Source organism: Hemicordylus capensis, chromosome 3 (assembly GCF_027244095.1).
Source record: "Hemicordylus capensis ecotype Gifberg chromosome 3, rHemCap1.1.pri, whole genome shotgun sequence".
Lineage (NCBI taxonomy): Eukaryota > Metazoa > Chordata > Lepidosauria > Squamata > Cordylidae > Hemicordylus > Hemicordylus capensis.
In genome coordinates, this window is record NC_069659.1 from 169,597,963 (window position 1) to 169,619,795 (window position 21,833).

General features: G+C 40.5%; 1 protein-coding gene across 4 annotated transcripts in view; it reads right to left on the reverse strand.

The window, feature by feature from the left end:
• PIBF1 (progesterone immunomodulatory binding factor 1) overlaps window positions 1-21,833 on the reverse strand; it is a 178,423-nt gene that overhangs the window by 12,967 nt on the left and 143,623 nt on the right. For all 4 annotated transcript variants that reach the window (XM_053307224.1, XM_053307225.1, XM_053307227.1 and 1 more), the window contains exons 14-16: window positions 16,485-16,587; window positions 7,410-7,540; window positions 3,568-3,652 (exon numbers count right to left, since the gene is read on the reverse strand). In XM_053307224.1, the coding sequence (XP_053163199.1) occupies window positions 3,568-3,652; window positions 7,410-7,540; window positions 16,485-16,587 (319 nt within the window). The remainder of the gene's footprint in view (window positions 1-3,567; window positions 3,653-7,409; window positions 7,541-16,484; window positions 16,588-21,833) is intronic.

Sequence of the window (21,833 nt, forward strand, 5' to 3'; positions counted from 1 at the left end):
AGGGCATCTCACAAAACAAACAATAACAGCATAAAAACAAAGCAATAGTAATTTTAAAATGGTCTTCTGGTGCCAGACTGATATCAGGGCAGGCAGCAGGGGAGCCTTATTGGGGAATGGGGTGTCACAGCTGAAATAGCCCTCTCCCCAGTTACCACCTGCCCTACTTCAGAAGGTGAGACACCCAGGGAACAGCCTCCAACAGTACTGGAGTGTGACCACAGCACTGAGGTAGGCTGATGTGCAGGGAGGTGGCCCATCAGATACTTAGGCCTTAAAGCTGTGCAAGGCCTTAAAAGGTAAGTGTCAACACTCTGAATTATGACTGAAAATGAACTGAGAGCCAGTGGAGCTGTTTCAATAGCTGCAAGATATGATCCATAAACACCCTTACTTTCTTACAAATACAGTTCTCTAAACATGCTTCTCTGCAGCATGGTGGTCAAGAACAGCTGGGGATGGGACTGGACTGGGATAGCACAAGTGATACGATGAGGCGGTTCCCACGATCAGGGCGAACCGCTGAGATGGGGTTTGCGAGGAGAGCAGGCTTAGCTCGCTCTCTTCGCAGACGACCTGTCAGTTGGCTGCAGAGGCGTATCTAGGGAAAATAGTGCCTAGGGCAAGCATTGAAATTGCGCCCCCTGTCCAAACATCTGACACCCATCTTTCAGATAACTTTACCATAATATCAGTGGAAAAATACAAGTCTGAAGGACACATACAAGTCACATATCTGAATATGTGTACAGTGACTTATATTATATTAATTTTTTAAAAAACAATTACCTGTAGCCCCTTTGGAGGCTTCCTAAAGGCTGTGGGGGGGAGGTCTTCAAAGGTCCCCCCTCCCCCCTGCTGGCCTCTAGGGCCTCACAGGGACCATTTAAGCATGTGCAGTGGCCATTTTAAAAAATATATATTTTAAAAAAATATGGGAACTGAAAACAAAATGGCCACCATGCATGCTCAAATGGCCTCTGTGAGGCCTGGTATGGCCTAGGGCAGGGCTTCTCAACCTGTGGGTCCCCAGATGTAATTAGACTTCAACTCCCATAATTCCCAACCAAAGGCCACTGGGGCTGGGGATTCTGGGAGCTGAAGTCCAATAACATCTGGGGACCCACACGTTGAGAAACCCTGGCCTAGGGCCTCACAGAGGCCATTTGAGCATGCACGGGGGCCATTTTGTTTTCGGCAGCCTTTTAATTATTTTTTTTAAATTTAAGAAATGGCGCCCCCCTTCAAGTGGCACCTGGGGCATGTGCCCTGCCTGCCCCACCCTAGATACGCCCCTGGTTGGCTGTGGGTGGCCGAACTGGCGGCTGGGGAGTTAGGGGGCCGCGGGTGCGCAGGGCATGCTGGAGACACCCCCGAACCGGGAGGCTGCATTTAGCCTCCCCACTGAGGGTCTCCTTGTGAGTTGCTGCAGTGTGGAGCCGTGCCGTGGCAACTGACGATAAAAAAATTGGGTTAGCGGAGCGCTCGTTCTGCTAACCTCGGCTAAGGGGAGGGGGATTAGTGGGGTTTGCTGCCGGGAGCTGCGTGGCTCCCATGGCAGCAGACTATCAACAAAAAGCGGGCTAGGCTCCCTTAGCCCACTTTTTGATCATATGAATTACCTCATTAAATATTACTTTAAAACCACTGGGAAAGGAAAAAAGATCAATACATCTTACTGATACATTATGACACGTTCATTCAGCATATACTTAAATACAAGAAGGGAAAACCTTTATGGTGTAATAATGATGTGATAGCCTGAGACAACTCCACAAAAAATGTTCACCATACAAAAACAGGAGAAGAGAGTTTCCTTAGTGAAAGAAGGGAAGCTGTTTGACATTGCTCTCCTATCTTCCTACAACAATGGATATCCAGTCATTCCAGTACTAGGCATTACCTGACATTCGAATACGACAAATATTTATATACTGCTTTTCAACAGAGTTCTCAAAGCAGTTTACAAAGATATAAATAAATGCGAGGGAGCCACTTTTTCCTGTTGCAAGGCTTACAGTGCTAGTTGTCAGGAGGAATTTTATAAACTCTTTTGGAAAAAAAGTTTCAGAAACACCACAGAGACATGTTATGTCTTGGAAGACAGATTCAGAAATTGCTGTCCTTTAAAAGCCAACAAGTATTTGTGGGAAAATGTGTAGAAAGATATTACAAATGTGTGGGAAAATATTGTTTTAAAAACACTTTAATAGTTGATATTGTGCAATTAATACTAACATGGTCACTTTTATATTCATGTGCATTAAAAAATTCCTTCTTGAGAAACAATTCTTTTACAGAAGGCGAAATAAATGAGTCCTCTGTTAGCACTGTATGACACCATGCATTTAGGAAATAATAAAAATTAATAGCACACCTAGTGTAAATACTAACATACTTTTAAAATATGCATATCAGAATGTAACAATTAGTTATGAAGGGACCTAATTGTTCCCTTAATAATGTACACATCCAAGACAGTGGCATCCAATAAATGTATTAGGCGATAGCTGGTGGCATTCATGAAAATTAGTGTACAAGGCATTCTTGACATAAATAGAATACTTTGTAGTTTAATAGAACCTTTCATTTTAGGCTCTGAAAGTACTCTGCCAACAATTAAACGTAGGACACATTTGTGAGGCAGAATAATGGATAGTACAGCAATTTAAGGGGGGAGAACAGCATATTCTATATACTATAGAACACAATCTTCCTTCAGGTGGAAAGTTAAACTGTGATTTCTTGCTTTTAGAGGGGGCTGATGCTGTATAGGAGAACCTTGTTACTCTCAGAGGTTCCGTTCCTCACCTAATGCCATGAGTAGCCAGGCATTAGGGCTAGGGGCAAGGGGGTTAGGTTAAGTTCTAGGGTGGAGGGATTTTTTTTTTAAAGTGGCAAAACGGCTTCCAAACAACCCAAAACTCACTGTGGTGTGCTCTGCGGGTCTCCAATGTGCCCAGGAATGACTTCTGAAGAGTGAAATTCCTCTGAAAACTGCGAAAAATCGCAGGGAAAAGTCAGTTAAAACAAAAAGTGAGCCACAAAATGGCTCCTCCTGGGCTCTGTGAAACAAAATGGCAGCCGGAAGCAACCTCCACCCACAGTTATTTCCGGCCCTCTAGGAACCATGGATATGTGGGTTTTAACCCCTTCATATCCTCGGATACTGAAAAAAGGTGTCATGAGACATCCCGTGGATATGCGAAACTGGAAATAGCAGTTCTGCGAATAACAAGGTTCTTCTGTATTAGGTTGTATTTGGAGGTCCTGGCTGCTTTTTAAACTTTTAGGGGTTGTTCTTTGAACTTTATCATATTTTATTGTATTTATTTACTGTTTTGTATTATCTTTCTGCCTTGATTTGAGTGCCTTGATTTTAAAATAAATAGATATGTGGCAGGAGAGACTCTGGTGTTTCCCCTTTTATGTAACTCCACAGTACTTTGCTGGGCACTTGTTTAAAATGTATTGATAAAACTAGAAAAGAGAAAAAACAAAACTTTCTTATGTTGGGGGGAAAAACCCCTTTGTATGGTAATAGCTTTGCTAAAACAAGAAGATTACCTCACGGTGATTTAGAAGTCTTTCTAAATCTGCTGCCATTTGATTCTTGACACGCAGCAAAGCTGTCTTTTCTTTATTCAAAAGGCTGGTAGAAAGAGGACTAGTATTAGGAAATACAGTAATAGCAAAGGATTATCTCTTCTAATCTTGTATTCTGGTTGCAACATGAATTTTTAAAGCAAATTGTTGGCAACTATGAACATATGCTGAAGCAACAACATAAAGAAAGATTCTTTCCTAGTCAAACCTGTAGGTTTACATTGTTTTGAAAAAGGAAGGTGTGAATGTTTTCTTTAAATATGATCTATAGAACATGGACCATGGGACTTCAGTGGAACAAAGCCATTGTAAAATGTTAAATATACGGACTAAAGTGGCTCATGCATTGTTCTATTAATCAGACAAGAGAGCTGAGTCAGTTGGGCTAATTTTCTTTAATATTACTTTCTACAAAAAAACACAATAAATTAAACACTGGTTTGATTTATAGCATTGTTCAAGACACAGCATTCACCAACTTAGTTCAAGGAGGATGCTGAAAAATTGGATCCGATTCAGAAAGGAATTATGAGGTGGATAAAAATTTGCAATAGACAGATATGAAACTTGCAGGAAGAACTTGGTGTGTTTACTGTACAGTTCAGGTTTACAAGGAAAAACTGAAGAGATATTGTTCGGAAATACTTTAAAGAAAATAGTTAAATGTGTCATATAATAACCTTCCCAAAACTACTCTGACAAATCTTCCTAGATGAAACTAAAAAATTTTTAAAGGAAAGGAAAGACTCAAGTAGAAGCACTCTCAGTGGTCATAAGTTTAGATCAGACAGATCAAGAAAGTTAGGGAATTTAGTCAGGCTGGCAAAATGGCAAGCCCACAGTATTAACCGGGAAAAAGTTAAAAGTAGGAACTTTTAACATCTAACTCCTCCTTCCAAATTATCCTTCGGAAAACAACATTCACCTTGCCACTGAAGACACACACAATAACTGGACTAGGTTGGAATCACATCCTATAATGATTTGTGATAGTATAATAGGAAAAGACTGTAATTAGGGGAGAATGAAGTGGTTACCAATTTCTGAAGTGTGTGCCATGAGCTAAATTTAAAAATGAAAAGTTCTTATGTGCACAAAAGTACCCACTCAAAGAAAAGGCTGTCTGTTGCATCTCTGGCTGATCCTCTGCTCTAGCACTAATTCCTTCACATAAGCCTCCTCTGGGGTTGGGTAATTCTGCTGTGTATCTGCATCATTCAATTGCTTCTGGTGCAGAGACACAGTAGATGAGGCTGCTTGATGTGCCGCTGAACCAGTCCCTGCTTTGGGCAGGGCACAGAACCACAGGGCACAGGCTTAGCTGTGGGCAGGTAATCCTCATTCTTACACTCTCTTAAAAAGTAACATTTGTGTGCAATATTGAAGTGTGCTGCCAATTTTACTTTAGACAAACAAACCTATACCTGAGCTAGGATGCTGGGCAACATGGATTAGACTGAATGATCTGTCACTAATTCTTAGGTCATTAACACTTCAGCAGAGTTAATATGCTATGTAAAACCATGGTTTATGCTAACCCCAGTTAGGAACCTACACCTTAGTTTGAGTTTCAAGAAGTACAACAGGCAAGCCATAGTCATTGGCTTGCCTTTTTTGTCTGCTTTTGTTGCTTAATTTCACTCCTCTCTTCATGATGCAGCACCCTCTTTAGGTGGACCAATGGATCTAACTATGGTTTATCAATGGTTTGTGATTCAGAGATAATGTGAAACCACAGTTAGCTCAAACTGTGCTTTGCATACCAAGTTCAGCCCATGATCCTGCATCTCACAGCTCAAGACCAACCACAGTTTGTAAGCAGGCTGAGGTGTAATACAAAACCATGATTTAGCTATGGGAGGAGAATTGTCCCCTTTGCTAAGGTCTGTATCCAGACCCCTCTGCCCTGGTCTGTATTTGAATGGGAGACTACATGTAAGCACTGTAAGATATCCCCCTTATGGAAGGGGGTCACTCTGGGAAGGGATGATCTGCATCATGCCTGCCTGCATGGAGAAGGTTCCAAGTTCCCTCCATGGCATCTCCAGATAGTGCCTTGTAATTGCTATCAGTCTGTGAAGACAATACTGAGCTAGATGGACCAATGTTCTGACTTGGTATAAGGCAGTTTCCTATGTTCCTTAACACCATGTTTCTGCTTTGTGTGTGAACCCAGCCTTTCTGTCCTTCTCAGGAGAATGCATGGTATCAAGAATTGGAAAATCCCACTGTGACTACAAAAAATAGTAATAACCAACCGCTGAAAATATAAGAAATATGTATATTCAAAAATAATGAATGAGTGTATAATCAATATTTAATGAATGATCCATAACATAGGCATTAATGAACAATATACAAAAAGCCTTCTCACAAATGCAGAATGTATGGACAAAAGCATGTACAAAAACTGTCAGATGTTAAGGAAGGAGGTAGCTGAGGCAGGCAAAAATAGGACTGCAGGATGGAATGGGCAAAGTCACGTAACAAAATCAAAATGGAAGTGGCAGATGACCAAAGCACTACGTCAGACTTGGTCTCAGAAGAGGTGTGAAATTCCTCAATGGCGAGATACTCAATACTGTCCAAACAGAAGTGAGGATGTAAAATCACCAACGTGCTGATAACAGAGAGCCCGTGCTGATAACAGAGACCCCATTTCTTAAGCAAGACATAGTCTTACAGTCTGTAAGACTGTGTCTTACAGTCTGGGGTACTGGTACTAATGTTGTTGTGGAGTATAGGCTGATGAAGCTCTGTGGGCGAAACGGCATACATCTGGAAGAGCCATTTGATTCATGAATCACACTGATTCATGAAGTTTGTTTTTCTTCACAAGGACTCGCAGTGGGCTTTATCTCTGATCTAGGTCAGCTCATTTATGGAAGCGTCTACGACGGGCTCTCTGTTATCAGCACGTCGGTGATTTTACATCCTCACTTCTGTTTGGACAGTATTGAGTATCTCGCCATTGAGGAATTTCACACCTCTTCTGAGACTACGTCTGACGTAGTGCTTTGGTCATCTGCCACTTCCATTTTGATTTTGTTATGTGACTTTGCCCATTCCGTCCTGCAGTCCTATTTTTGCCTGCCTCAGCTACCTCCTTCCTTAACATCTGACAGTTTTTGTACATGCTTTTGTCCATACATTCTGCATTTGTGAGAAGGCTTTTTGTATATTGTTCATTAATGCTTATGTTATGGATCATTCATTAAATATTGATTATACACTCATTCATTATTTTTGAATATACATATTTCTTATATTTTCAGTGGTTGGTTATTACTATTTTTTGTAGTCACGGTGGGATTTTCCCTTTCCCTTCCTCATTGGCTGTTTCTTTCTGTGATTGCCCCTTTTCATTGCTTTGGTATCAAGAATTGACAGATTTCTCTCACTAATCAAAGAAATTAGACTGCTGACCATATCAAGGCCAAATTTTCATTTAGGCTGCTAGTGTTGCAAGAAGGTAGCATTCATGCCTCTTGATCCTCAAGGAATCATAGAAGGAAACATATGCGCGATAAAGTTGACAATACAGTTAATACAGTAATATGGCTTACTCAACAGGAATGGTAAAATTGTGTGATTAATGATGTGCAATCAGCCATTGCAATGTACTGAAATGCAAACAGATTAAAACCATCAACTAAATGGCTGCAGACAGTTTGTTCACATGAGAGCTTAAAATGTCCAGCTATTAAACTGAAAGTGATAAACAGAAGTAGTAATGGAGTGGGCTGGGGTGGGGGTAGGCCAAATGCAACTAGAATACTCTACACCAAAATTTTAAGGCTTACCTATTATCCTTTTCAAGTTGTGCAATATGTTCTTTCTGTGAAAGTATCTGAGAATCTCTTTGTTGTACAGACTCAATGAGGTACCTGTAGGGCTGCTGTACTTGATTCAACAAGGAATTAGCTCTATCCAGCTGAAAACACACAAACAAATGTTGTTTGCTATATTTAGGAATGAGAACACCACACTGTTCATAAAGTAAAAGAATAATCTTGTAAACCACACCAAAAAACACAAAGGGTTGGATAACAGGCGGCTCTTGTGTGAACAAAAATCACTTCCATTTGCATAGAGGGTGTGGGGTGATTTTTGTTGATCCCCCTGCCATCCTGTTCCAGAGGGTCTCTAAACCCTGAGCAGCAGATGTTTGGTGGGTGTGGGTTGCTCAGGTTTCGTTTCATTTATGCTCAACAGGATCCAACCTAAAAACACCATTGTAAAAGTTGAGGTATAGTGAAACTCAGTGCTTATGAATCTTAATTTGTATATTCCAACTGGTTCAGAGCAAGGTGTAGTATTATTTCCATCTCTTAACATGCAACAAAAAGATTTTCTTATCTTTAAACACCTATTTATTTCCTGTTTAGTCTTCTGTCTTGAAACATACCAACCCAAGTCTTTGGCAATCACTTTAAACATAAATATATTCATACCTTCTTTAAAACAATATTTAACAGATATTTACTTAAAGAATTACCAGTCAAATGGATACTAATTTAGGTCCTCCTACAGTTCGATTTAGCAGACTGTTAGTTGCCATATAGTTCATTTCAATGAAAACTGAAAATGAAAATGGGAAGAGGGGCTGCTGAGGGCTCCTCACCTGTCCCTCCACCCTCCTCCTGCTGGCGGGCATGGGACCAGGGCAGGGAAGCCGTCTGCCCACTCTCAAAGGTGTTTGCAAAGGCAGGCAGATGGCTCCCCTGGTCTCATGGGCACTGGCTCTTTAGTAGCACTGGGGAGGGAAGAAGGAAGGGAGGCAAGCATGTGGGCAGGCAGCTGGCTGGTGGGAGCAGCCAAAAATAAACAAACAAACAAAAACACACAAGACAATACCTGAGTCTCTTTTAAAATTTTTGGTAGCACCTATGGTGTTGCAGAAGAAGAAGAAGAAGAAGAAGAAGAAGAAGAAGAAGAAGAAGAAGAAGAAGAAGAAGAAGAAGAAGAAGAAGAAGAAGAAGAAGAAATCTCACTTCCTCCTTTCTCCGCAGTGTTTAATTATGGAACATGGGCCTCTTTAGACTTTGCTACACCTGATAAAGTTCAAAAACTGGTTTTAAGACCCATTTCTCAAAGAAAATCTAAACTAAAGTTTAGTTCAAGCATTATGCCTCTCAAAAGAAATAATGTTGCCTAACCACATGCATCAATCATATTAAAAATGTCCCACGGCAGCACATGTGGCACTGATGCAGAGATGCCCCTCATGATTCAAGGGCTTACATTGTAAGCCCTATACAACATATTCCCTGCTGTGTAGAGTACACAATGGGGTAGTGAAAAAGTAATATTTGAACAACCTCTGAGAAATCAAGTCTTGATGTACAGTGCTGAGAAACAGTTTGAGAATCCCAAGTAGAATAATGAGAATCACACTGCAACGCCTTTCCATGATATCCTTGCGTAACTGAAACTAGTCTTTCCTAATACAATAAAAGTGCATTAATTAAACAAAGCTGTGTTTCTTGAGACACAATAATGTACGAAGTGGGAAAAATGAGCCTTTCAGGATCAGTGTCTGAGATAGTAAGTGAACCCCTAGTGTCCTTAGCACAATTAATGGGCTGATCACAATCAGGTGCCTAACTAATCGGGTGACAAGTAAACTACCCTGCTGAGAAAAGCTGCATGACTGATCTTCAGCATCCTGTCCTATATAAAAGGTCCTGAGTTAGGTCTGCATCATGACAGTCATTGGGAACTCGTCAAGCCACAATAAAAAAACAACACCAGAGAACTTACAAAAAAGAGTGGTTGATACTCATCTTTCTGGACAGAGTTACAAGTCCATTTCTAAGCAATTGGGGCTCCATCCATCCACTGTCAGACAGATAGTCTACAAATGGGAAAAGGTGAAGATTACAGTGACTCTACCTAGGAGCGGTCATCCTGCCAAGATCACTCCAAGAGCAACCCAGAAGATCATCCATGAAATCACAAAAAACCCAGACTAAAGATCTGTAGGCTTCTCTTTCTGTGGCTGATGTGAGAGTACTGTATTGTTTCTGTATTGCACCTGGATGATCCACAAGGCTTCTGGAATAATGTTATCTGGACAGATGAATCAAAAATTGAACTTTTCAGACACAATCACAAATGTTTTGTTCGGTGAAAACCAAATGATGTTTTCCAATGTAATAACTTCATCCAGACTGTCAAGCATGGTGGTGGAGGCACTGTGGTTTGGGGCTGCTTTTCTGCATCAGGACTTGGATGGCTTGCCATCATTGATGGAACCATGAATTCAGCTGCATATCAGAAAATTACAGAGGATGATGTTAGGCCATCTGCCCGAGAGCTGAAGCTGAGCTGAAAGTGGGTCACTAAGTGAGACAATGACCCTAAACATTCAAGTAAGTCTATCACAGAATGGCTGAAGAAGAGATTTCATGTTTTGGAGTGGCCAAGTCAAATTCCCAACTTAAATCCTATGGAAATGTTGTGGCAAGATCTGAAGCAAGCTGTTCACACAAAGAAGCCCTCAAATGAAGCCAACAGAGTGGAAACTATTTTGTATGGAAGAATGGGCCAAGATTCTTTCAAGCCAATGTGAGGGACCGATCACCAGTTACAGGAAATGTTTAGTTGCAATTATTGCTGCTCAAGGAGGTGCCACCAGATACTGAATGAAGGGTTCACTTACTTTTTCACACAAGGATGTTTGTTGAATCTTTCTGTTGGGTGAATATTCAATAAAGCCTTTCTGCCCAAGTTATTCAATGGGGTTATTATTATTCAATGGGGTTGCTAACGTACAGACCATCCGGTGGGGGGGGGTGTCACAAACCTTTTCTCAGCACTGTATGTAGACATTTAGACATCTATGCACACTATAAAACCCTGTTTAAAACAGGGTATCCATCAACAACCATCTTACAAAAGGAAAAAAAGCAGTCAGCACATGCTTTCACTGATTGTTTAGATAAGTCCATCTTCTGTTCATGAAAACAATTAGGACCTATTTCCAAGTGGCAACTACTGACTGAAAAAATGTAGACATATGAAAGTAGTCAAACATATTTCTTTGCACTACTATTATCAGCTTTCATTTATTGGTGCTTAACACCTTCTAAAGTTGTCATAGACTTCACCAGGCAAGAAAGTGCTGTGGTTTGGGTTAGTCTTCTGTTGTACTTTCTGGCAGTGTAAAATGCATTAACACTTGATCAGGGTTGTATGCTTACAACAACAACTCAGCATGACAATTAAAAATCCTTTGATTAGGGAAAGGAGGGGGTGGCTTTAGCAGTGGCAGGAGCCCAACAGACTGAGTGCAGAAGAATCTGGGAGTTCCATCTCCACATACTCTGAAAATTTCAGATTAGGGGAGAAAGGATTTCTAGCAGCTGCATAGAATTTATGTTTGAAAATGAACATTGGTTCTTACCATGAAGGGTTACTTTCCCCTGTGTCAAGAGCTCATCACTGATGGGTTGGATACTGAGCATGCTCGAGAGACAGGACTGTAGATTTGCAGATTAACTTCCTGCCACCAGGAGGTGCCTATATCCCAGTTCCGGTACTGTAGCAAAGAGTGGCGTGTGTTTGTGTGTGTGTGTGTGTGTTTCTTGCCAGAGCTAGCATTTGTCAAGGCTTGCATTGGGGGATCTGTGGAATTTAGTTGTTGTTTTTCCCTGCCTGGAGGAGTCAGCAAGGGCTGTAGTGAGTCACACTTGGTGGTAGGGGGCACATTCCTGTGAGCCAGATTCCTGTGTCTCAGTTTGAAGCCTAGTCTCTATAAACAAGGTTAAGGCCCCAGAACTTAGTGAACAGGGATAGCAACAGGGCATTGGAGTTTCACGTGGAGTTTAGCGGGGAAGTGTGTGGGGGAGCCTAAAACGAGTCCCCTCGATCACAAGGAGCCCAGTGGAAAGAGAAGGTAAGTACTACTCCCTCCTTCATATACTTGAGAAAGGAAGTTCGAACAGTTAAATAGCTGACCAATACATTTAAGACCTAACTTTCTAATAAACAATCTCTAAATACTTTAAGAAGCCAAGAAAACCAGTTATGAAGATAGAAAGCCAGCAGGGGAGGTGGCACTTCCCAGTGTATTGCACAGAGTGTCGCAAGTATGACTATTTGCTCCATGGGCAGAAGTCATGGGTGTGTGCTCGGTGCAAGGAGCTCCTGGCTCTGAGGGAACAAGTTTGTGGACATCACGCAGCCTCTAGATAGGCTGTTAGGCAGCGCAGGGGAGGAGCCAGCTGTCGTGGTGCACGTTGGCACCAGCAATGTGGGGAAATTTAGTCGGGAGGCCCTGGAAGCCAAATTTAGGCTGATAGGTAGTGTATTGAAATCCAGGACCCCCAAAGTAACATTCTCAAAAATGCTACCTGTTCCACAAGCAGGTTCAGCGAGGCAGGCAGAGCTGAGGAGTCTCAATGTGTGGATGAGACATTGGTGTTGGGAGGAGGGGTCTAGATTTGTTAGGCACTGGTGTACATTTTGGGGCAAGCAAAGCCTGTACAAAAGGGATAGTCTGCACTTGAACCAAGATGGAACCAGACTGCTGGTGTTTAAAATAAAAAAGGTTGTAGAGCAGCTTTTAAAATGATGCCTGGGGAACTGCAGACAGGAGCTGGGCAGTATCTGTTTCGGCAAATGCCATACTTTAAGGTGCGAGGGTGTAAAAGATTCAGATAAAACAGAAGGGAACGGAATAGAACTGCATAAAGAGCAGGCAGAAGGCTGTGCTAGCTGGTCAAATAGTCAAATTATGTAGAGCCAAAAGAAAAATAGCATACACCAGGTAAGAGATTCAGTGTACAGGTGCTTATATGCCAGTGCCAGAAGCCTCTAAGCCAAGATGGGCAAGCTGGAGTGCTTGGTTGCTAATGAAGAAATAGAGATAGTGGGCATAACAGAAAGATGATGGAACAATGAGAACCAGTGGGACACTGTTATCGCTGGATATAAACTCTATAGAAAGGACAGGGAGGGGTGCCTTGGAGGTGGAGTAGCACTGTATGTTAAAGAAGGGATAGAATAAATTTAGAAAACCTAGGAGGACCAGAGTCCTCCACAGAATCCCTTTGGGTGACAATACAAGGCCTGAAAGGAAATGTGCTACTGGGGACATGCTATTGCTCTCTGGATCAAAACGCTGACTGGGGGTTGCAAGAGGAAATCAGGGAGGCATCAAGGAGATGTAGGGCAGTAATAATGGGTGACTTCAATTATCCACACACAGACTGAGTAAATTCACAGTCAGGTAATGACAAAGACGACAAATTTCTAGATACGCTGAATGACTGCCCTAGAACAGTTGGTCATGGAACCAACCAGAGAGAAGATGACCTTGGACTTAATCTTGAGTGGCACCCAGGACCTGGTACATGATGTCAGTGTCATCAACCCTTTAGGGAACAGTGACCATAGTGTGATCAAATTCAGCATACATCTGGGGAGAGAATCACCAAGGAGGTCTAACACAGACACTTTGAATTTCAGAAGAGGAAACTTCTCCAAAATGAGGAGTCTGGTGAAAAGAAAGCTGAAAGAGAAAATAAGGAAAATCACTTCGCTCCAGAATGCATGTTTACTGAAAACCACTATACCAGAAGCCCAGTTAGAATGTATACCAAAAAGGAGGAAAGGTACCACCAAGACCAGGAGGATGCCAGCATTGCTAACAGGTACTGTCAAAGAAGCTATAAAAGGGAAGAAGACTTGCTTCAGAATTTGGAAGGCCTGCCCAAATGAAAAGAACAGAAAGGAACACAGACTCTGGCAAAAGAAATGCAAGGCAACAATAAGGGAGGCGAAAAGAGAGTTTGAGGAACATTTAGCTAAAAGCATCAAGGGGAATAACAAAAAATTATTTAAAGACATCAGAAGCAGGAAACCTGCCAGTTGGACCGTTAGACAATGAAGGAGTGAAAGGGGTTATTAAGGAAGATAGGGAGGTTGCAGAGAAGCTAAATGAGTTCTTTGCATCTGTTTTCGTGGCAGAGGATACTGAGCATATACCTGTTCCTGAACCAGGCTTTTCGGGGACGGAGGCTAAAGAACTGAGTCAGATAGACGTGACAAGAGATGATGTTCTAAACTGTCTGGGAAAACTGAAAACTAGCAAATCACCAGGACCAGATGGCATCTATCCAAGAGTCCTTAAGCAATTCAAATGTGAAATTGCCAACCTCCTTGCAAAAATATATAACATCCCTGCAATTGGGGATGGACCGGACTACAACTGGAGGACTGGAAAGTAGCAAATGTAACACCAATTTTCAAATAGGGATCCAGGGGCGATCCAGGAAATTACAGGCTGGTTAGCTTAACGTCTGGTTCCTGGCAAATTGATGGAAAGCACTCTCAAGGATAAAACTGTGAAGCACATAGAACAGGCCCTGCTGGGAGTGAACCAGCATGGCTTCTGCAAAGGTAAATCTTGCCTCACAACCCTTTTGGAGTTCTTTGAGAGTGTCAACAGGTGTATGGATCAAGGTGATCCAGTTGACATAGTATACCTGGACTTCCAAAAAGCTTTCGACAAAGTTCCTCATCAAAGACTCCTGAGAAAACTTAGCAGTCATGGGATAAGGGGACAAGTACATGTGTGGATTGCCAACTGGTTGAAAGACAGGAAACAGAGGGTAGGGATAAATGGAGAGTTTTCACAATGGAGGGAAGTAGGAAGTGGGCTCCCCCAGGATCTGTACTCGGACCGGTGTTTTTTAATTTATTCATAAATGAGTAAATTCTAAGGGCAGATGCCTGACGTTTAAGGGTATTTGAGCACAACTGTAGGTTCATGCCAGAAAGACATGGACCTCTGTAAGAAAAGACAAGGACCTCTGCAACTCCTATGGAAAGAGGATTCATGTTGTTTCCCAAGATATCATCTGGAAAAAGCTGACCACGTTGCCTGATAAATTATTTGAGTGGAGGGGCAGCGGGAGGCCAGTACTGTATCCTGAACGGAACTGGAATAAACTTTGGCTGTTAGTCTTGAGTGCTCAATGTCCAGGCGCAGAGTTGGAGCCATTCCGGTTCGCATAATCTAAGAAAGGGAAGTAGGGTGAAGGAGAAAAATTGAACAGCCCAGAGAAAAAGGGGGGAAGGCTAGGCATAAAGCATAAGGCAAATTAGCAATTGTAGAGAGCTCTCTCCGTGATCTGCTATTTTAAACAAGACAGGACTGGAACGGGGATATGGGCGCCTCCTGGCAGCAGGAAGTTAATCTGCAAATCTACAGTCCTGTCTCTCGAGCATGCTCATTATACAACTCATCAATGATAAGCTCCAGCACAGCGGAAAAACCTTTTGTGTGTGTACATATATGTATTTATAACCTTACAAAGTTATTTCCCAACAGTTATTTGCCACACTCTAGCACAGTTGGCTTCAGCCTTCATAGATTCAAGGTCTACATTTAATCTCAACTGTAACATGAGACCTAATGTGTTTACCATAACAGTTTCCCCCCTCTTTATGGTTACTAAAAGGGCAGGATTCTTATATTTGTAGTAATTTTATAGAAAGGGATTTTTTTTGCATGTACAATCCAAACCTTTTCCTCCAACAGATATTAAAGAAACTCTATCCTCCTTTGCATCTGTTTGCCATCCTCTCTTTCTCTCCTCCCATCTTCTCCTCTTAAAAAAAGAAATCCAGACGAAACCCCTTAAAAATAATGGTGATGACACTAATATGTGGTCAAGGTTCTGACCCACTAGCTGAAGACCAATGTTCTAACGTGGTCAAGCAACAGAACTCAGGATGGGGTTATGCAGTTAGAAGCAGGTTCTAATCTTGATGGCTAGGTAATCAGGGGGCACAGTGGCGGTTCAATCCCATCTCAATGATGTAAACCGATGTAAGCAAATATTTGTTATTTACTCCCATGGGCAAAAATAAAGCACTGCACTTGAGTATGCAGTTGAAGGGAGGGCAAAAACCTGTCCTCCACCCTTTCAGAATAATCTCAGAATGGTTATGATGCTTTTTAATGTTGCTCTTATCTGCTGCCATTTTGTGTTGTGTGTATTTTATTATCATTTTTATTGCTTTTTGTTTTAACTTCTAAACTGCTCTAGTAATATTATTGTTGAAAAGCTATTATATAAAATCCAAATAAAGAAAAGCTCATTGTTACTGCATACTCCTCAATATGTCTATAAGGAGTATACTAATAGTGCTTACTCCCTACAGACATATAGATACTCCACTAAGTATCTAATAGTGGAGTAAACACTATTGTATACTCTACAATATGTCTATAAGGGGGCTTAGACTACAGTATGAATATAGGAAAGTAATGTTTCAAAATATTCTTAATCAGCTAGATCCAGAATGAATGGTTTTTGCTGTATGGTAATTTATCAAACTATATTTCCAAATAGTAGTTCTCTATAAAATTTCAGTTAAAAGGTAAGTTCTTTAAAAAAAAGAAATAAGTGAAAGTCCAGAATAATTCTGTTGTTTTACAGTGATGTCAGAAATTAAGGAGTTTTGTATGCTTAACATCTCAGGAGGCTGAGTATTTTGGATACTGGAGAGTTTTCAGGTAAGTGTACCTCAGTGGATAAAGAATCTGAAAACAACTGTATAAAAACCTGCAGTATTACATGAAAACATCAAATACCTCAAGAACATTGAACCAGTTTTGCTAGTTCTTTCACTATTCAGAAAAGAGACTTATCTGTCTAGTCTGCGTTTTTGTTTAGTCTGCAAAGTAATCTGCCTTTTGATCTCTGCTTTAATACAATATAAATTGCTCTGGAAATTTATGCATGAATGTGTTTTTCTCCATTGTCAAATAATACACAAAAACACTGCTTACAATGATGAAATGTTGTCAGTTCAATATGCATAGCTTCTTAAAATTTGTTTTTTTGTTGGGAATACTATACCTCTTGTGAAATCTGGGTTCCTTGTTCCTTGTGATGTTCCAGGTCTTTTGTAAGCAATGAGTTTTGCTTTTCTAGCTGTAATAACCTCCTTGCCAAGTGAACACTGTGTCAATATAAAAATAAATGATATATTGAGTAGGAAGGCTGATAATACAATTGTGGGCTAGTAATTTTGATCGACCTATTTGCAATACTGCTCTAAGGAAGATTAAATATGCTAACTGTTTCAGAAATGTTTGAGTATCAATGAATTTGCTTCTGTGCAAGGGCTGAAATGGATTAGCCCAAGTTCTTTTCCAACTCTGAAGTTTGAAGCTCATAGCCCACACACTCGGTTTTAACTGGGTTGAAAGAATACTCAGTTCTGTACCACCCACCCCCACTTCCCATAGCATAATCATATTACTTCACTTACAGCAGCCAACAGCCTGTATCTGTTACATTTTAGATAATTATCAGAAAGCATCCATGGACCACAAAATTACCTTTAGGCAATCACTACAGAAAAGCATCTCTCCAAATTGCACTTATCTAAGCTGTAGTAAATTAGAAAACCCTTGAAATAAACATACGAAGTAATATTTTTTAATAAAATAAAGAAAAAAAGATTGAAGAACATGAATTTTGTTTACAGAGTACCACATAGGCGTTTCTGTAGGAGAGTAGGGAAAAGGAAGCATTATCAGCTCATGGCAGTGTCATGTGACTGAACTGTTCTCAAATAAGTGAATAAATGTGGGATGCAGCACAGAGAACAACAATAATTTAGTACTTCAGTTGACATGTTCTAGCCTACACATAGATTTGTTACTACAATATGTCTTACGAATGTACAGTTATTTGAGAGTATGCCTCTCATTCAGTATATATCAAAACTCTCTCATTTGAGAGTACGAAAGGCATACTCTCAGCAAACCTGAATTAGCCCCTTAGTGCTTTATTTTATGATCATGCAATAGGATGTGTTTGCTCTCTCATATTTGATCAACATTCACATGTCTATATTGGTAGTGTTCAAGCTTCCTGATCCCCTCATTATCATGAGGGCATCATGGGTTGAATACCAGATTTCATGTGACTTGTACATGAAATCTGGTATTCAACCTATGATGCCCTCATGATAATGAGGGGGTGGGGAAGCTTTAACACCACCAATACAGACATGTGAATGTTGATCAAGTATGAGAGAGAGCAAACATTTCCCAGGCAGACACACCCTATTACATAATCATAAAATAAAGCACCAAGGGGCTAATTCAAGTTTGTTTGCTGCATTATAAAGCTAGTGTTTGTAGCAGAAACATTGTCAAGCATGAAGGCAAGAGACATGTTTATAAACATATAAACATTGATGGACATAGGCAGAGAAGCCTGGATGGTCATGGCTTCATAGTGCATGGCCCCTGCACATTTATAAGCCTGTGCTTCCACATTTTACAGTGTTTACTGCTGCAAATAAGTGTATATTTACTTCCTAAGTAAATATAAGTGTATTTACTTCTTAAGTAAAGTGGAAATCTGCTCTGTTGAGAACAAATACAGCATGTATGTTGAAAGCAATTCAGCTTTAAAAAGCCTCTTTCATGCCCATTCAGAAGTTTTAAGCCAATTTTAAAAGTAAACTGGATAAAAAGAATCATGTTGTTTGTGTCTTGATTTTCAGTTAAAAGTTATATACAGAACAACAAAGATGTATAACCAGGAAGTCTTCTCTGCTGTTTTGAAACCAAATTTGACTGAAAGAACACTTTATATGCTAAAGTTCAGTCAAGCATAGGTAAATGGTTTACTGTTTCAAACAAGCAGATCTCTTGGAATGTATACAATACTTTAGCACATCCAAGAAAGAGAGTTTATACTAATAATTACCTCTTGGGGAAATGTTTGCTTGTACTTGGTGCAAAAAAGCAGAGTACTGTACATGTAAGTAATGTCTTAATGTAAAAAAGCAGAGTACATGTAAGTAATGAGCATTTATTGAAGTGTGCCTTGAAGTTGAAATGTATGGCAGGAGACATTAAAGAGAAAACAACTAGCTACAAACACAAGATGAAGTATGCGAGTGGTTTCATTTTCTATAGGCAAGCACAGTTTTTGGCCTTTTGACAGATGCTTACTGCAGCAACCAGGGGGAGAGGTGGCCCGTGTTCGTCCCTCCCCCCAGAGGCCCCCCTGAGTGAGGGAGATAATGAAGAAAATAGGGAGGGGTGGAGCTGGGGTCCCGGGTTCTTTGAACCCATCAGCTTAATTATAGCTATACCTCTGGCAGCAAAACAGATATGGTTTTGCTTTCAGGATTTATTTGCATAAATGAAAAGAATAAGGGGAGACATTCAACCGAATATATTAGCTTGCTGTAAGTTGAATTATCTGCAAATGGAACTGGCTACCAAGGAGCATATGACAAACATGTTAAACTAGAGGTCCCTAAACTTTCCCAAGATGACCTTTGCTAAGCTCTTAGGGCCTGAACACCACAGATTCCCATCCACCCCCACCCTTAGGGTGAAACTGGATTTCAGAGTCAGAGTACTGATATCCTGTTTCTACTTCCTTTCCTCATGTAATGGGTTGGAGAGCTGCTGGTGGGCTAGCAGGGCAGCCTGCTAGCCAGCTCTGTGGTGTTATTGTTAATGAAACAACAAAAAATAAACAAAGGGCTGATCCGGTGGGTTGCCAGCTGTCCATTACTGGCCTGAAGTCTTAAGGAATCAATATCAATCTCCAGATGACTGTTGAAAGTTATCCTGGAAATTTTAATGGCTTGATGCTGTGAAAAACATTGGGAAAAACAAGAATGCTAGTAGTAGCAGTAGCCGCAGCTTAAGTAAGTCTTGGTTTACCATCAGCCATCCCCTAAGTGCATTTGTTGCTCCTTCTACACCCTCCCTCTAGAAAGAGCCTGGAACCTGTACTGTATCATTAACTGCCAAAGGCCTGAAAAGATTTGCTGACAGCCAGACTAAGTTACTCATGTAACTAATTAAAATAAGGAATATTTACAATTAATTAATAATTTCAATGGGAATGAGCAATTTAGTCTGAATGTCAGCCAATGTCTTCCACACCAATATATCTCTAACTGTATATGGTTTTTAATTATAAGTACTTTGGGAGTCAATGTAGGCTGCAGAATGACATATAAATACATTGTTCTGGCAAGATGGATGTTCTGATCCATCTTATTTATTTATTATTTCTCTGTGTTAACCGCCCTGAGCCATTTTTGGAAGGGCAGAATAGAAATCCAAATAACAACAACAACAATAATAATAACAACAACAATAATAGCAATAACAACACAAGAGCTTGGATATAAGATCAGTGGACCTGTAAAAAAAGAAAGCAGTACATCACCTAAATGGATGATTAGATTAGAAAATAAAATCTCCAGGCTTAGATCAGATGCTAGTAAATTGAAAGATATGAAAGACAAGAAGCTGAAGAATGAAAACACCAAACAGTATCTGATCCAAAAATACCACCTAGATTCAAGGAAAATTAGAGAAGTCCTGGAAATAATAAAGCAGCAAATAACAGCAGTGTCAAAGAAGATTAGCAGATATTAAGTCAGAACTAAACAACACAGGCAGAATCTCCAATTCCAGTTGAATCAGAGACGTTGCTACCAAAGCATAGAAGGAGAAACTGCAAGAAACCTAGAAACACCAAATAAAGAAGAAACAGTGCAATTCTGGCAGAAATTATGGGAAATCCAATAGATTATAATAAAAAAGCAGGCTGGATGAAAGAGGTCAAAAAATGTTACCAACAAATGCAAGATCTAATAATAACACCAGAATTAATAAGTCAAAGAGCAAAGAAAATTAAAAATTGGACTGCGCCAGGCGACGATGAACTGCATGGCTTCTGGCTTAAACACCTAACAAGTCTTCATAAACAACTATCAAAACAGTTCAATCACATTATGAAAGGCAGTGATATTGAACAATGGCTAACAACTGGGAAAACTCATCTCATTATGAAAGACCCAGCAAAAGGTTTAGTTCCAAGTAATAGACTGATAACCTGCCTGCCAACCATGTTCAAATTATTAACTGGAATAATAGCAGATGAAGTCATGCAACACTTATTAACTAACAAACAGCTTCCAGTTGAACAGAAAGGAAATTGCCCGAACACCAGAGGCACAAAAGACCAGCTGCTGATTGACAAAATGATTTTAGAAAACTGCAAGAGAAGAAAAACCAATCTAAGTGTTGAATGGATTGACTACAAGAAAGCCTTCGATTCATTGCCTCACACATGGATACTAAAATGTTTAGAAACAACTGGTGTCAGCAAAAACATTCAGATATTTATTAAAAAAGCAATGAGCATGTGGAGTACACAGTTAACAATCAATGGTGAGGCACTTGGACAGGTTAGCATTAGAAGAGGCATTTTCCAAGGGGACTCACTATCCCCTCTGTTGTTTGTAATCGCCATGACCCCACTTTCACAAATACTAATCAAAACAAGCCTCGGATACCAAACATCTAAAACATCCAGTAAAATCAACCATCTGCTGTACATGGATAATCTGAAGTTGTATGGAAAGTCCCAGTCAGAAATCGAATCACTGCTAAACACTGTCCGTATATTCAGTAGCGATATAGCAATGGAGTTTGGACTAGACAAGTGTGCTGCATTAATAATGAACAGAGGGAAAATAAGAAAAACAGAAGGAATAGAACTGCCCAATGGAAGCAAGATCAAGAACCTGGAAGAGAAAGAACCTTACAAATACTTGGGCATTCTCCAGGCTGATAACATCGCACACACTGAAGTTAAAAGAAAAATTGGAAGTGAATACATCAGGAGAGTCAGAAAAATCCTCAAGTCCAAACTCAATGGTGGGAACATCATACAAGCCATAAACACCTGGGCTATACCTGTGATTAGATACACTGCAGGAATAATAGACTGGACCCAGGCAGAGCTAGAGACGCTAGATCGTAAGACCAGGAAAATCATGACCATCAAGCATGCTCTGCACCCCCGCAGTGATGTAGATAGGCTCTACCTCCCTCGCAGCTCAGGTGGAAGAGGAATGCTGCAAGTCCATCAAACAGTAGAGGAGGAGAAAAGAGGCCTTGAAGAATATATAAGGGACAGTGAAGAAGATGCACTTCAAATGGTCAAGAACGCGAAACTATTCAACACCAATGAAACAAAGCAGGCCTACAAGAAAGAACAAGTCAAGAACTGAGCAGAAAAATGGGGAAATAAGCCCCTGCATGGTCAATATTTGCACAATATAAGTGGAAAATCAGACATCACCAAGACCTGGCAATGGCTTAAAAATGGCAACTTGAAGAAAGAAACAGAGGGTTTAATACTGGCTGC